Genomic DNA, 16,603 nt, shown 5'->3' with positions numbered 1-16,603 from the left:
CAATCAACCCTGACAGTGATCATAAATGAAGCTGCAGAAATGGCTGGATTTTTGTGACAGACTGATTATATGTAAAATATGAGGGCTATATTGGGTTTGTAGGACATGTTGCACACATCTGAAAGTGAGAACAGGGTCGCTCTAGGACCCTTTGACAATAATACACCATTCCACAGGAAGCAAGACCGGAGAGTTCGAACTTCTTGCCTATATTTTATGGGAACAGAAGGGACAAGCATAACGGTAATAAAGTTAAACTGAGGGGCTATATTTATATTAATAACAGCCAGCTTAGAATGGAAGAATATGGGCATGTGAGAACAGGAATACTAAGAGTCTTGAACACACCTAAAACATGCAGGTAATTAAGTGTAGTGGTGTTAGAAGAGGAAGAGATGTCAAAGCCTAGATACCTGATGAAGTTTTCACACAGGACAGCCAGTGAAGGGGAAGATTCAGTGTCAGAAGGTGTAGGTAACAACTCTAAGCATAAAGCAGGGGTAGTAGCAGTTTCAAAATTGCTGAGAAAAACTCTAGCAACAACCCATATAGGCCAAAAGCCTTCACAGTATACAAATAATTTAAATCCTCCTTAACTTCAATCACAGTAATAGAGGTATCTAGACTTCAGGCATCATCTTTGGAAAGTCTTGGAGGATTAGTTTAGAGAAATTATTTCCCTTTAATCAAGAAGATAGACTGAGTATTTAGAAAGCATTGCAAAACAGAATTCCATGAAATGCTTTAGTTTCATTCAGGTTATTAGTGGGGTGCTCGGCTTTAGACTGAATGGATGTAGGCTACATAAATTTGATGCATTTGTCAACAACATAAGAGCTAGTAGCTCACTGCACTTAGTTCTGATAATAATACCTGTTTAGCGTGTGATGCAGTGCCAAAAAATGCTATGCCACTTGAACATAAGTTGTCATTTGAACATTTTTTTTTCAATCTTGCTTGTACTTAGCTCTGTCTGCATTTTCAGTATCATGCACATAACACAGAATACAGGCAAGATCTGGAATAGCATTTTCAAATAATGACCTGCGTGCATGAGAGATGTATTTCATCTCAATCAAGTGGTTATTGGAATATAAAATAAACACTTTTGCAAAGTTATAGTGAAACAACTGTGCTTTTATTCAAGAATAAAACTGAATTACAAAATATTCAAGTGATAACAAGATACTAAGAAGACATGATTCACCAGCATTCGTGTGTCTGATTATATCCCTTTAGTGATATCTTTCACAGGTTGAAAAACTTTACACCGGCTATTACAGACTAAAATCAAAGGCTGCTTCTTTTTGGCTACATACACCATCGGCATGGCATTGCCAGATCTAAACATTAGCTGGTGACTTGTTTACGTACTAAAATGACTTTAGCTGCAGGTGGAAGTCCCATTTTACTTCTGGTGCCAAGCACAGTTGTGTCACGGTGCAGCAGTCTATTAGCCAGGGACAACGCTATGAAGAAGCTGTCTGTTGTTATGGTTCTGCCTTTGACCAGAAATGGCTCCATAAGCTTTATGGCCACAGACTCGGAAAGTATTTGCCTTGGGTTTAACTCAAAACACAGTTCTCAACAAAACGTTGCCAGATGTCTGACAAATATGACGTTTTTCACACATTCTGCACAGCTGTCTTTGTTGTCAAAGTGTAAAGGCCGTATGGTAGTCTGATAGCGGTTACGGGACATCGTATCTTTGATTGGCGGTTCAACAAATAGTTCTGAGCAGGCATCAGCCACTGCACCAACTGTGGTCATCACTGCTCTTGTGAAAAGAATGGAGATAAATGCCATCAACTCAGAGAGGGAGAGACAAGATTGTTGTAGCATGTGAATGTCACTGACAGAATAAAACTGAATAATTAAAAAAAAAAAAAACCACAACCTCTTTCACAAGTAGCCAAAATTTACACTGGGTGTTACACATTAAAATGAAATGTATGTTTTTATATTATAGTAATAATAATAGCAGCAGCTCAATACATGGAGCGCCGAGACTTGAACCTTTGGGTTATATGGCAGCAGTTCTTACCTCTGCACCATTCAAGAACACGTATCAACTTCCTGCCAATTGACATTTGAGCCTGGGCATTCAGCTCATTGACCGCAACATGTAAATCGAATGATTTTTTTTCTTTGGTTATATTCTTGAATAAAAAAGCACATGTTTATTTGATATTTGGACTAAAGTCTCCACACATTACACACTGCACATCATTATTAGTATAACATGGAAAATGTTTCTGCTCTAGGTGTGTGTTCAATATTTCTTGCCTCACATTTCCTTTCATCCTGCACTTCCCCAGATCTAAGCTAAGCTTCTATCAACAAAAGCCACAGAGCTCCAAATGATTTAAAACCAGTGGATTGAACATCAGAGGTGTGTTCTTTCACCTCATTTGTACATTCTGTATACTAAAAGATGTTACGGTAAATTTTAAAATAGGTTCATCTAAAACTTTGCCAGAGACTGTCATTTAATACCTATGTAATGAAGACTGAGGGAGAAAGTCCAGGGATGGACAATTTTGTTAACTAGTGTGATGCATCTGTTCTACAATTTAATGCTACAAAAACATGAGAACTGATAACGTATTTTAGAATAAACACGCATCAAAAAACAGGTAGTAGAGAATGTTGAAAGCTAGAACTACATAATCTTGAAACCATTAGATTCAAAACTAACTTTTATTCAAAGCACAGAATCTTTCAAAAAGGACAACAGTGCATCTACTGTCTTATGCAGCTCAGCTTTTAGCTTGACTTCTAGCATTATATTAATTTTGTTATAAATCTTATACAGAGTCTGTTATATCTTATGTTACACTGGTTTAATCAGTAAATTTTAATGTTGGCAACAAAGAGGAAAAAACTAAAACAGTACAATAAAGCAGTAAAACAGTTTTCACAGTCAAATCAGACAGACCTACTCGATTTAATAAGTATTGCAGAAGTCACAACTCAGGCAGAACTCACCCACTTCACTCAATAATGTTGCTATCAGGTCACAGTTTCCAGTGGTACACTCAACCAATGCAAATACTTTTTCATCCCAAATGCTATTAATCTCCTACAGAAGTTTTACTGTAATAAACAGTTTTTCATTGTTTGATATTCATTGGTTAAGTCTTAATCCTGTTTTCTTTTTTTTAATGTAATAAGTATGTTTTGATATTATTCCAATTATGCCAGAGCTCTTTTTTGCCATGTTTTTAATGTGATGTCTTGGTCTTTCTGTAAAACTCTGCTGACAAATCCATGTTGCCTTTTGAGACAATAAGCTTGAATTGAACTAAATTCCCAAAGAACGGCTGAAGCAAACTGCTGTTAACAGTGAGGCCTGCTCAGCTCGGCATATTTATAAAATAAAGCAGTTAAAAAATAAATAAATAAACTGTTTTTAGTGTGACTTGAAAAAAAATCTATTTTATGCCTAAACATAGGGCACTAAAACTGACAATACTATACTAACAGAAGGAAACATTAAAATACTTCAAGTAGTGCAACAAAATTACATTTATATATATTTTTTAAAGAACTCCAGTAAACTAACTAATGGTCATTTATGAAACACTATAGAATTTATGGTACAATTCTCTGTATAGTTTTACTCTGCTTACTAATATGGGGGACCCTAGCATCTTAACTGATAGACACTGGGGGGTGCTACAACATTTGGAGACACAAAAATACTCTCAACTGTAAATGTCAGACACATGCTAAATAGGAGAGCCACTAAACATATTTAGTGTAGTTACTACTAATAAATCGGCTTCTATTTACTGAAAATGTTCTTACTTTGTCAGGCTGAGTAAAGTATCTGGCAGGAAGAACTGGATCCTTGGGAGATTCCAAACTGTACGTTGTGCTCTTAGAAATGATAATATTCATTGCCACATCACACACAGTATATAGTTTCTGAACATAAATACAAGAAGTGTTATAAATAAAAAATAGTATATGCAGATTTGTTTAAAGTACAAATTATTTCACAATAAAATTAGCAGATGTACAGTAATGAACATTCATACTTGCTGTGTTACCCAGCTTCATTCAGGAAATTGTATAAGACCTTGAGCCTCGGTTATAGTGCCAAACGTTAATCAGATGTATCATAAATATTATGTAAGTAATGGAGTACTTTTTTGTTTTCAATATTTGTTTCTTTTCCCCACCCAGGGGCTAATATTTGTTCACTGGGGCTTCTTACTCTACAATATACTATGCCATGTAATTTTTAAAGCCCACATAATCCTGTGTAGGATTATGGGGAGCTGGAGCCTTACTCGGCAAGCAAAGGATGCAACTCAGGGACAATCGATGGACAGGGTGCTAGCCCATTGCAATTCCCTGCAATACTGCCAGTATTTTACCACCAAACCCTCCAAACCACCCCCTCAAAGTTTATGTATAAAAGACTGTTTGACAATCCAATTAGGCTTGAAGTGGAATTTATTTTAAACCACATTGTGAGCAATATACAGAAGCAGACAGAATAGGGAATACTGTGTGTATCCTAGGAACCTATTTTCTAACCACATCCTCTGAGATTTGGCTAACTTTTCAGATTTTTTATGCAGCTCGACACATCATCTTTCTCCTGTGCAGGGCAGCTGCACTTTTCAATCATGGGTAGTCGAATTTCTCTGCACAATTACAATATCAGCTTTACAGTGACACTGGTCTGATTCCAGTATTCATCTTCAGGAACTGAACACGTCCCTTCTCCATGTGATCAAAGCTGGAGCAAAAAAAGGTTGCACTACCTAACACCCCCCCACTCATTACAGCTTTATTACTGACAAATACAGAGAATCGAAAATGACACGTGTTGGCTAATTTTCTTTTTACTACATCACCAAATTTCAATCAATCGGGCTAGGCATTTTTGAGATTTTGAGGTATTTAGTTTTTCTGTTGTTCTACTGGCCTAAATGTGCAATAGTGCCAGATTTCAGCTTTTTAACTTAACAGGAAATCGTGTTTTTGTGGATAATTGAATGAGTGAGTCAGTCAACTTTGAATTATATATAACAAAAATGATCAATGTTTACTAAAATTTCAATTAAAACACAATGCAAGAGAATATTCATAGAAACAGAATGGTATTTTGACCAGAGGGGACTGGGCGGTCTCTTGGTCTGGAATCCCTGCAGATTTAATTTTTTTTTTTTTCTCCAGCCATCTGGAGTTTTTTTTTTTTTGTTTTTTCTGTCCACCTTGGCCATCAGACCTTACTCTTATTCTATGTTAATTAATGTTGACTTATTTTATTTTCTGTTTCTTTTATTCTTCATTATGTAAAGCACTTTGAGCTACATTTTTTTGTATGAAGATGTGCTATATAAATAAATGTTTTTGTTGTATTTTATTTAAAAATGATAAAACAACAAATGCTTTTCAGAATTCTCACTTCTGGTAGGTTCATTGCTAGTTACTTAACATAAGTATGTACTGGTTATTAGGCCTTCAATTATCTTCTGTTAGTTTGCAAAACACTGAGCTATGAAGAAAGTCTGTTAGTTAGTTCTGGTTATACAGTATGTGCTTATGGAATACAATAGGGATCATCATTCAGCTGGGACCCGATTTTATTTTGGTGGTACGGGTTGGAATAAAGTTTCTAGCATAAAGCAAGCAAGGTAGAAATGTAATCTAAATTATTCCCATAAAACCCTGTAGAGTGAAAACTGTTAAAATCATTTTATCAAAAATGAAACACCATAAATTATTTTACAATCCTCAATGACAATATTAAACCAATATTGTGATATTGCCCTACCCTTTTTGCTACACTTTGCTTTATTAGAACAATACACAAAAAGGACCAAGGTGTTTAAAGTGAATAAGACAAAGTCAGTGGGCACAATTTAAGGAAAATATGTAATCTACATATACAGCACTTTAGTTAATCATTACATAGAAAAATCAGCACTAACTGAACGCTTGCAAAAACGAGAACCTTTTTTTAATAAGCAAAGCCTATTGGAAGAAATAAAAATAATTTTAAAGTACTGCACATTTATGTTTAAACTATACCAGAAAAAGGTTTCAAATTAAAGTAAGCCCTGTAATTTTATTATAATGAAATGTATATTTACTATTGTTGATGTTAATTCCCCCTGTAATGGACTGGCAACCTGCTCCAGCCTTACTCCCTAAAATTGCTAGAATAAGCTCCAGCCACTCACAATCCTACTTAGGATTAAGCATGCTTGGAAAATGGTACGGTATTAATATGATGTTAATTCATTATTTCTGGACAATCATATTTTTCATAATATATTAAGTGTTCAAAAATTATCTTAAAAAAAAACATAAAAAGTACCTCATTTAATTTGGCATCATCTGGCCGCTGTGCATCTTTTGTCTGTTTTATGTTTTCTACCATTTTTCTAATAAACGCATGACTATTATTTTCATTTTTTGACATAAGGATTTCTAAAACAAACCATAAACACCTGCAAAAAAAAAAAAAAAAAGCTGATTAAAAATGACACAGGAAAACCAGAGTTACACGTAGTAAAACAATTGAATGAGTCCAGTTCCCACTGTAAACACTCCCCTGGTCTACTTCCTATTTTCAGAAATCCAGGAGTTTAAAACAAAGAAAGAGACTTAACTTCTCAGTATTAGAACAACACTTATTCATATAAGCAAGCAAGTTACTGAAATTGTACTAGTTACTGCCCTTGTTAGCATATTATACGACAGTAAGTCTTAATACAGGTTTAGATGTAAATTACAATGTAGTAGTTTTGAAAATGTTAAAATAAAAAAAACAACAAATGGTTAAAAATGTAAAAGTGGCTGCATTTCTGTATAAACATTCTGTAAAAAGACAGTAACACAGTGCTGCTTGGATATGTTTTTTTAAGATAAAACTTGAACTCACTCTTTTATATCCTTTAGTTGCTCTATATCTTGAACCTTTACATAGTCTGGGTCATGTGCAAGAAGATGGATTGTGTATGGCACTACATATTCTGGTAGAAGAGACAGTAACTTCTCTAAAAAAAAAAAAAGTTAACAGGTTAATTATGGAGTTAAGAAACATTGCTTGAAAGTACTGAAAATATACAGTATTCAGGATTCACATAGCAAAACCGTTTTCTATTTAAGGTCTTAGACGTGAGGTTTCTATACAAAGTTTGTATTATACTGAATCTAAGGAATTAATTTCATTTTCAGTCAGTAAGAATATTCATGTTGCTACTCAACTATATTAAAAAATAAATATTTAAATAACTATGCCAAAAACAATTTCAAGAAAAGCTTTCCTTTAATCTATTAATGCAGATGAATAAAGCAATTCTTCTTCAAATACACATATATTAATCAGAAATAGTTAACAAACATTTTAAAGAATTTTATATTTTACAATGACACTTTAATCCATGCAATTAACTGTCAAAATTATAATGCTTTATTTTCCCTAATCACCTTATTTAAAACCCTTTATTATCCAAGCCAATGGTTTTCAAACTGGGGATCATGGCTCTGGGAAGGCTGAGACATTATTAAAAAAAAAATCTATTCCAATTTTAAAGATTTCCTAGCTTTTAAATAAGCATATAGGTAATTGAAAATGTTCTTTAAGTGTTACATACTGTAAAAGTAATTCTATATCAACCTAGTTCTACAAAAGAGCAGTGGCTGGGAAACAAACACATGCCATGTAGTACATAAGGAAATAAAAATAGTAGAATGTGGGACTCTAAATTACCGTGAGTTACACAGCATCTGACCTTAAGTGCCCACACTCAGCTGTAGTTCTGTGTCACTGTGCCATCTTATGGTGCCCATGCTTTAAGACTCACAGTCCTCTCTTTCCCGCCCCTGTTCACCTCTTCCAAGTTTATCATAAACACAAAATCAAAATCTTCTCTCTATCAGGCCTGGTTCTTAAACATTACAAGGTTTTGTTTTGGCGAGTTTCTTTTTTTGTACCATCTTTTTTCGGAACAGATTTCTAAATTGGCAGACTAAGGTTGAATAATACAGTCATATGAAAAAGTGTGGGAACCCCTCTCAGCCTGCATACTCTACTTTCAACAAAAAAGATAACAGTGGTATGTCTTTCATTTCCTAGAAACATCTGAGTACTGGAGTGTTTTCCGAACAAAGATTTTTAGTGAAGCAGTATTTAGTTGTATGAAATTAAATCAAATGTGAAAAACTGGCTGTGCAAAAATTTGGGTACCCTTGTAATTTTGCTGATTTGAATGCATGTAACTGCTCAATACTGATTATTTGCAACACCAAATTGGTTGAATTAGCTCATTAAGCCTTGAACTTCATAGAGAGGTGTGTCCAATCATGAGAAAAGGTATTTAAGGTGGTCAATTGCAAGCTGTGCTTCCCTTTGACTCTCCTCTGAAGAGTGACAGCATGGGATCCTCAAAGCAACTCTCATAAGATCTGAAAACAAAGATTGTTCAGTATCATGGTTTAGGGGAAGGCTACAAAAAGCTATCTCGGAGGTTTCAACTGTCAGTTTCAATTGTAAGAATGTAATCAGGAAATGGAAGGCCACAGCACAGTTGCTGTTAAACCCAGGTCTGGCAGGCCAAGAAAAATACAGGAGCGGCATATGCGCAGGATTGTGAGAATGGTTACAGACAACCCACAGATCACCTCTAAGGACCTGCAAGAAAATCTTGCTGAAGATGGTGTATCTGTACATCGTTCTACAATTTAGTGCAATTTGCACAAAGAACATCTGTATGGCAGGGTGAGGAGAAAGAAGCCCTTTCTGCTCTCACGCCACAAACACAGTCGCTTGTTGTATGCAAATGCTCATTTAGACAAGCCAGATTAATTTTGGAACAAAGTGCTTTGGACTGATGAGACAAAAATTGAGTTATTTGGTCATAACAAAAAGCGCTTTGCATAGCGGAAGAAGAACACCGCATTCCAAGAAAAACACCTGCTACCTACATTCAAAGTTAGTGGAGGTTCTATCATGCTGTGGGGCTATGTGGCTAGTTCAGGGACTTGGGCCCTTGTTAAAGTCGAGGGTCAGATGAATTCAACCCAATATCAACAAACTCTTCAGGATAATGTTCAAGCTTCAGTCACAAAGTTGAAGTTACACAGGGGTAGGATATTTCAACAAGATAATGACCCAAAACACAGTTTGAAATCTACAAAGGCATTCATGCAGAGAGAGAAGTACAATGTTCTGGAATGGCCATCTCAGTCCCCTGATCTGAATATCACCAAAAATCTATGGGATTATTTGAAGCAGGCTGTCCATGCTCGGCAGCCACCAAATTTAACTGAAAAGGAGAGATTTTGTATGGTAGAATGGTCAAAAATACCTCCATCCAGAATTCAGACACTCATCAAAAGGAGAGCTTAATATTTGCAAAAGGAGGCTTACTAAGTATTGATGTAATATCTCTGTTGGGGTGCCCATATTTATGCACCTGTCTAATTTTCTTATGATGTATATTTTCTGTTAATCCAATAAGCATAATGTCACTGCTGAAATAATACTGTTTTCATAAGGCATGTCATATATTAAAAGGAAGTTGCTACTTAGAAAGCTCAGCCAATGATGAACAAAAATGCAAAAAATTAAGGGGGGTTCCCAAACTTTTTCATATGACTGTATACAATGAAGAACAAAGACAAATTTTAACAATTATTAATAGTAAAATACATGTATCTAACATTGAATTTTAGTATTATTAATAAAGAGGGGAAAGCTATTGTTTTAGGTGTTAGGTAACCTTCATTCTTCCTTTAAAAATAAAAACAGGAACAGGCTGAAGTCAGAAGCAGAACTGTGCTTAAAGTGATGAAACATGGGACCCGACATTGAAAATATGAGCCTAAAAAATATAATGTCAATTATGACCAAGTGTCTAAGTTACTTTCCTCTTATTTTTCCACCTGAAGTCGCTTGTAATTTGTGCCATTTTTCTACTTCTTTTAACCTGGATTCATATGTAACTGTATAATTTTCGTATTTGATATTTTAGGCTAGTATGCATTCCTTATCAATCCATATTACTGTTCTTACATGAAAAAACAATTCATTAAAAAAGCATTTGATGTGCATAAGAAAAACTAAAAGACATACACAACCACACGCAAAATACTGTAGCCACTTATGGTCCCCAAATGCAATAGGAGGCTATGAAGTGGGAGGTAAGAAATCTAATTTTTAGTTTTGCCTAGTAAGAGTTCAGTACTTGGCAATTTAAGACTGAAAGAAAATGGTGGTAATTCAAAATATTTCAATTCCTGAAGGTGCTATGCCAAGATACTGTGTGATATTTAATCATGTTTGTGGCAGAAGTCTGCCTGCAGTTAAGCATTTGGTTTGATTAATAGGTCTATTATACAAAATCATTAGGCAGCAAAATCTGTGAAAATCCATGAATGTACAACTCAATTTACCATATGTCCATGAATGAAATAAAATCTATCACCATTTATTGCAGAATGGATCACATCATACTGAAGACCATTCAAAATAATGTGTTACACTTCATGTAACCCAAACCAACCACAAAAGCATTAAATCTATACACTTGTTAAACTGTCTGAAATGGCAGGACTAGCAACTTGGAGGTTGTCATTCACAGCACTTAGGATGCATTTTCCCAGCTTCTTCATCCCTTAGCTGGCTCATACAGGTGGTTCTATTAGGCATACCTGGGAAGCGCTCATTGCACACCAGTTGAAAAACACCTGTTTAGAGTAATAATCAAGTCGTTGATGGTAATGAATAATTGATGACGGCATTTGTGGAGTTTAAACACAAGTTTTAATGTATGCCCATTCAAGCGATGCTTATTTCAATTAAGTCAGTCTTTAGCAGTGCATTTAAAGTCCACAGTAGTTTTGATCATTTAATTTTACTCTGGCACATCTATGTGTCTTTTATGCAATTCCAATTAGAGAATTAACACATTGGCCTCATTTCCTTATTGCCTTCTTTTCAACTTGCACTTGCTCAAGTAGTATTTTGTTAAAGGGTCAGGTTTTAGGTAAGTATAAGTTTAAACCATGCAATTAAATTTTTAATTCCTTTGTGTTGAATCTACATTCATTTTGTGATTCAGTGCATATTTACTTCATGATTTATGTATTTATTTTATGATTGCATGTTTTAATATTAGATGTGATTAATCACATTTAATTCCAAACAATTATGCAATTAGTTAATTTTTTTTAATCAATTCCCAGCCCAACAAACCACAATCTGGGTCTCCTTCGAGAGCTTATGCTGTGATACATGCAAGATGATCCATGAACTGGAAGTGAGAGCTAGCTCAAACACAAAACACTTTCTTACAGAAAATGATGACATGGCCACCTGCAATGTGGAAACAATGGTATTGCTGACAGGAAAAGACATGCAGTGAGCTTTGCTAACAGTGAAGCACATTACACATGTGGACTTATTTTCATCTCAAGCACCATTCATACACTTTGAACACAATAGAATTTCACACACAATGAAAGAATTGGAGAGGCTGGCATCAACCATGTTATTGGGCTTTGGGGCCTTCGCAAAGCAAGCAGAGGCACAGCCATATGACAGGGCTGAGAAGAAAACAATGCCCGTCAGGGAAAGAGCTGTGGTAGCACGTGATGACACTGAAGGACATTGCAGCAAACCTTGGAGAGATCAAGGATACTATGTTTCGCGAGAGATGCATGAACAACCTTTCTTCCAAGGACCAGAGGGAAGTAGGTAACCAGTCACCATTAAAAGTTTTTCAAAGGTCCAAAAATTTAAGATGTTTACTTAGTATCTATCTATCTATGTATTCTTTTGACAAACAATGGATGTTTTCAAAATGTACATAATAATAAGGCTCATTAAACTATTTTATAACTTGGTGCACTGTTAAGAGGCAAAAACATGGATTATATTGATCTTGCCACTACTAAATCTTAATGTTGCAAAACATATCCATAATAAAACAAAGAACATACTATACAGTGTACTAGAAATGATTATACCATCTAGGCATTGTATTCATTTAAAATGTAATTAAAATTATATGACAAGACTTTGTACTTGAAAAAGCATCACAGAATTTTGAAGTATACAACGGCAAACTGATATTTACTTTATCTAAAATTAATTCTAAATTCATTACTTACCACTCACTGCTGCATGTTGTTTCAGATACTCCCTCCTGATATTGATGTTTTTAACGAGACACTGCCTAGCATGAGCTCGCCTCTCTTTCACTGGATCTTTTGCACACAAGGCAAAAATAGCCAAGTATTCTAGCTTCAGCCGTAACCTAGAAAGGCCCTTATGGAGTTTCTGTGCAAATGCTTGTCTCACTTGGTAACATTCATCCTAGTACAGCAAAAGAAAGCATTATTGTGAGGAATGAGGAGATTTCATAACATATCATCAACAACCCCCCCTGCTCCTCCCACACCCCCCCCCCAAAAAAAGTCATGGTGCAATAATGAATGGATGGAATTTTTAGATTTTGCTCTTCAAACAGGATTGTCCATTCAGCTTATATTTAAGTGGCCAACATTCTTCAGTCTTATCAATGGCTAGATTTGGTAGAACTGATAGTTTAGTCAAGCTTCATTTAACTAGATTGTTGTTAACACTTGATAGTGTATGGTATAATAGCAGATCACCAGTAAAGGCCAAATGCTTTGGAGTTTTTTTTTTTTTTTAACAGATTTGGTTATTTTTTGACAGATACATTAGTTTAGAAGGAAAGTGTGTTTTAGTTAGATGTCACATCTAGGCATGTTTTCAAACTATGACAGCACACAGTAAAGCACAGGTGGGAGACTGAATTGAAGTAGTCAGAACAAAATTAACCCCATGAAGATATCTTAAAAAAAGGAGAACATATTACCAGCAGAGTGAAAGAGGTGTGTGTGGGGGGAACTTGCTTTAAGAATTTAAAAGAACAGATATATAGAATAACTCATAGATACAAATGGTGAGGTCCAAACTATTTATAGAGCTGCACTAGACACATTTGTTGAACATTATAAATGATAGAGAAACTAGAACCAATAGTGAATGAAGACAACCAAGAATGCCTTGCTAAAGAATTAGATAGAGAAGGCAATCAAAACATGTGAACTAGAAATGTTAGAGTGCCAATAAAGTTTTATTAACACATTGACAGCTAAATAGGAGTTAACTTGTAGTAGGTGATATTCAGACAGACACCAAGTTATCTCATAAATCATCTTTGGGGCTGTAGCGTCAAATATGAGCATAATAATAAGCAACACAGAAAATCGAAGACAACAGCCGTCTCGTCTGAAATAACAATGAAAAAAATCAGCATGGCGTCACATAACAGAATTCACTTTGAATTATTTGCTTATTAGTTATATTTTGGCTTGTATTTATTACAAAAATAATTACATATGTAGACAAAAAAAAATAAAAATTTACAATAAAAAAAAGAAAGACAGAAGGACCACACAAATATCTCTGATCAATTTGGATCTAATACAGATAGCTCACAGCTCACATTTAAATCCTACAAGCCACAGCTTAATATATTGCTGAAAGAGGACTAACAGAAACTATACACAGTTCATTTTTTATTTTACTTTCACTTCACTGGTATGTTAGTTTTCAAACTACTTCAGCTGAACAGTAGTGTTGTGCTAATAGTTACAAACTCATGCTCTATTTTATCATATTCTACTCCAGTGGTTCTGATTGGTACCATGGGTTTCTTTACATTGGATGGTATTTTCATGAAAGCTTATCCATCTCACAAGAGAGACCCAAGAGCTGTAGTAAAATATAATTACTTTCAATTTCATTCTGTTGCCATAAAAATACATTGGAAACAAGGAAGTTATGTTGTTGTCTGAAAGCTGAAAGTTTGCCGTTCTGAAATAAATGTATTAGTTATGTTTTGCTTCATATTTCATCTGGGACCCTATTGACAACCACCGTAAGCCACTGTGAGATAGGATTCTCTCTCTCTCTCTCCCCCTCCCCCCTCAATAATGAGAAGTTTTTAGGTGGGTGCTTACATTTTGCACAAATTAGCCTTATTTCAAGAAAAAGTAATGTAATTAAAAATAAATAAAAAAATAAATTTATATTATCAATATAAATCTAAAACTGAGATTGTTAAACCTGAAATAACAAAATCCAAAAATACTGTATCTTTATGTTTAGGATCTAAACTGGTGCAAATAAGGTGAAACACATTAAAACAAATACTAAACTCATTAATGTTCCCTTACATTGTATCAGTCTAAAATAAAGAAGTATGATATTAATCTTTCTCTAAATAACATACACACACCAGCAAACAGTAAGTCATGTGTAAATACCTAATGGCAATCTTACATTTATGACTAAAGCACACAGTTGGTACTGATCCAGGGTAATAATTTCATGATAACATGGTTCCTGTGCTAATTTCAAGATTGCACATCCAGCTGCCAGCCTCAGACGTGACATGTCAGGCTTGCTGTAAGAGAGTCAAAGGACAAGGAAGTGTTAATTCAAAAGAATATTGTCACTCCTCTTTCAAAAGTTACACTTATTTTGTGACAGGTAAACTATGTATATAATCTGTGAACCATAACAAAATTCAGTCAGATCATAGATTAAATAAAATTGTAGTCATACAAGTGCATGGGAATCTTTACAGATAACAAGTATTTTTTTCAGTATGTGGGAAGGTCACCTAGTGTAAAGTATAACATTACCATTATACTTAACCAGAATGAATGAATAAAGAAATAAAATTCAGAAATTTCATAAAATAATCATTTCAATTGCAAATATGCAATAATAGTATCAGTAAGTGATAGGGTGAAACAAATAACCAATAATTCCAGGTACTCATTACTGTTCTAATAGATTTAATAATGAAAGTTCTTTTGTGAACAAAGAAAGTTTTATGATTGTTGGCTGTGTCAGTTCTAGGATACAAGCCTTAAGAAACAAAACAAAAAACTATCTCCATCCATTAAAAAACTTTTTAAAATGTCTTTTCTTTCATGAACATCATTCCAATTCACTTTACTGATACAGAATCTATACACTGTATCTCCCCCATCCAATACACACAGAGAACTGAGAGAAGTCTGTTTCAGTAAAAAAAAAAAGGATGGAGAAATATATTTATTTTAACATTATGGCAAATGGACCTTAAACTAATTGCTAGTGAGGGAACAGAACCAGCAACCTTAGGTTTACAGTACAATATCTTAGCCACACTGCTTGCAAATCAACTTAAACTAAATGCTCTGTTGACTACAGTCATATGAAAAAGTTTAGAAACCCCTCTCAGTCTGCATAATAATTTACTCTACTTTAAACAAAAAAGAAAACAGTGATATGTCTTTCATTTCCTAGGAACATTGAGTACTGGGGTGTTTCCGAACAAAGATTTTTAGTGATGCAGTATTTAGTATGAAATTAAATCAAATTTGAAAAACTGGCTGTGCAAAAATTTGGGTCCTCTGTAATGTTGCTTATTTGAATGCATGTAACTGCTCAATACTGATTACTTGCAACACCAAATTGGTTGGATTAGTTCGTTAAGCCTTGAACTTCATAGACAGGTGTGCCCAATCATGAGAAAAGGTACATAAATTGGTCAATTGCAAGCTGTGCTTCCCTTTGACTCTCCTCTGAAGAATGACAGCATGGGATCCTCAAAGCAGCTCTCAAAAGATCTGAAAACAAAGATTGCTCAGTACCATGGTTTAGGGGAAGGCTACATAAAGCTATCTCAGAGGTTTAAACTGTCAGTTTCAATTGTAAGGAATGTAATCGGGAAATGGAAGGCCACAGGCTCAGTTGCTATTAAACCCAGGTCTGGCAGGCCAAGAAAAATACAGGAGTGGCATATGCGCAGGATTGTGAGAAAGGTTACAGACAACCCACAGATCACCTCCAAAGACCTGCAAGAACATCTGTACATCGTTCTACAATTCAGTGCAATTTGCACAAAGAACATCTGTATGGCAGGGTGATGAGAAAGAAGCCCTTTCTGCACTCACACCACAAACAGAGTCACTTGTTGTATGCAAATGCTCATTTAGACAAGCCAGATTAATTTTGGAACAAAGTGCTTTGGACTGATGAGACAAAAATTTAGTTATTTGGTCATAACAAAAAGCGCTTTGCATGGCGGAAGAAGAACACCACATTCCAAGAAAGCACCTGCTACCTACTGTCAAATTTGGTGGAGGTTCCATCATGTTGTGGGACTGTGTAGCTAGTTCAGGGACTGGGGCCCTTGTTAAAGTCAGATGAATTCAACCCAATATCAACAAATTCTTCAGGATAATGTTTAAGCATCAGTCATAAAGTTGAAGTTATGCAGGGGTTTGATATTCCCACAAGACAATGACCCAAAACACAGTTCGAAATCTACAAAGGCATTCATGCAGAGGGAGAAATACAATGTTCTGGAATGGCCGTCACAGTCCCCTGACATGAACATCATCGAAAATCTATGGGATGATTTGAAGCAGGCTTCCATGCTCGGCAGCCATCAAATTTAACCGAACTGGAGAGATTTTGTATGAAAGAATGGTCAAAAACACCTCCATCCAGAATCCAGACACTCATCAAAGGCTATAGGAGGCA

At 35.1% G+C, this 16,603-nt stretch overlaps 1 protein-coding gene across 2 annotated transcripts in view; it reads right to left on the bottom strand.

The window, feature by feature from the left end:
* The window catches only part of pds5b (PDS5 cohesin associated factor B), a 159,428-nt gene that overhangs the window by 26,665 nt on the left and 116,160 nt on the right, over positions 1-16,603 (bottom strand). For both annotated transcript variants that reach the window (XM_039745755.1, XM_039745756.1), the window contains exons 24-28: positions 14,345-14,468; positions 12,142-12,346; positions 6,908-7,022; positions 6,341-6,473; positions 3,811-3,930 (exon numbers count right to left, since the gene is read on the bottom strand). In XM_039745755.1, coding sequence (XP_039601689.1) covers positions 3,811-3,930; positions 6,341-6,473; positions 6,908-7,022; positions 12,142-12,346; positions 14,345-14,468 — 697 coding nt within the window. The remainder of the gene's footprint in view (positions 1-3,810; positions 3,931-6,340; positions 6,474-6,907; positions 7,023-12,141; positions 12,347-14,344; positions 14,469-16,603) is intronic.

Source organism: Polypterus senegalus, chromosome 2 (genome assembly GCF_016835505.1).
Source record: "Polypterus senegalus isolate Bchr_013 chromosome 2, ASM1683550v1, whole genome shotgun sequence".
Lineage (NCBI taxonomy): Eukaryota > Metazoa > Chordata > Cladistia > Polypteriformes > Polypteridae > Polypterus > Polypterus senegalus.
This window is presented reverse-complemented; position numbering and strand designations above follow the sequence as displayed.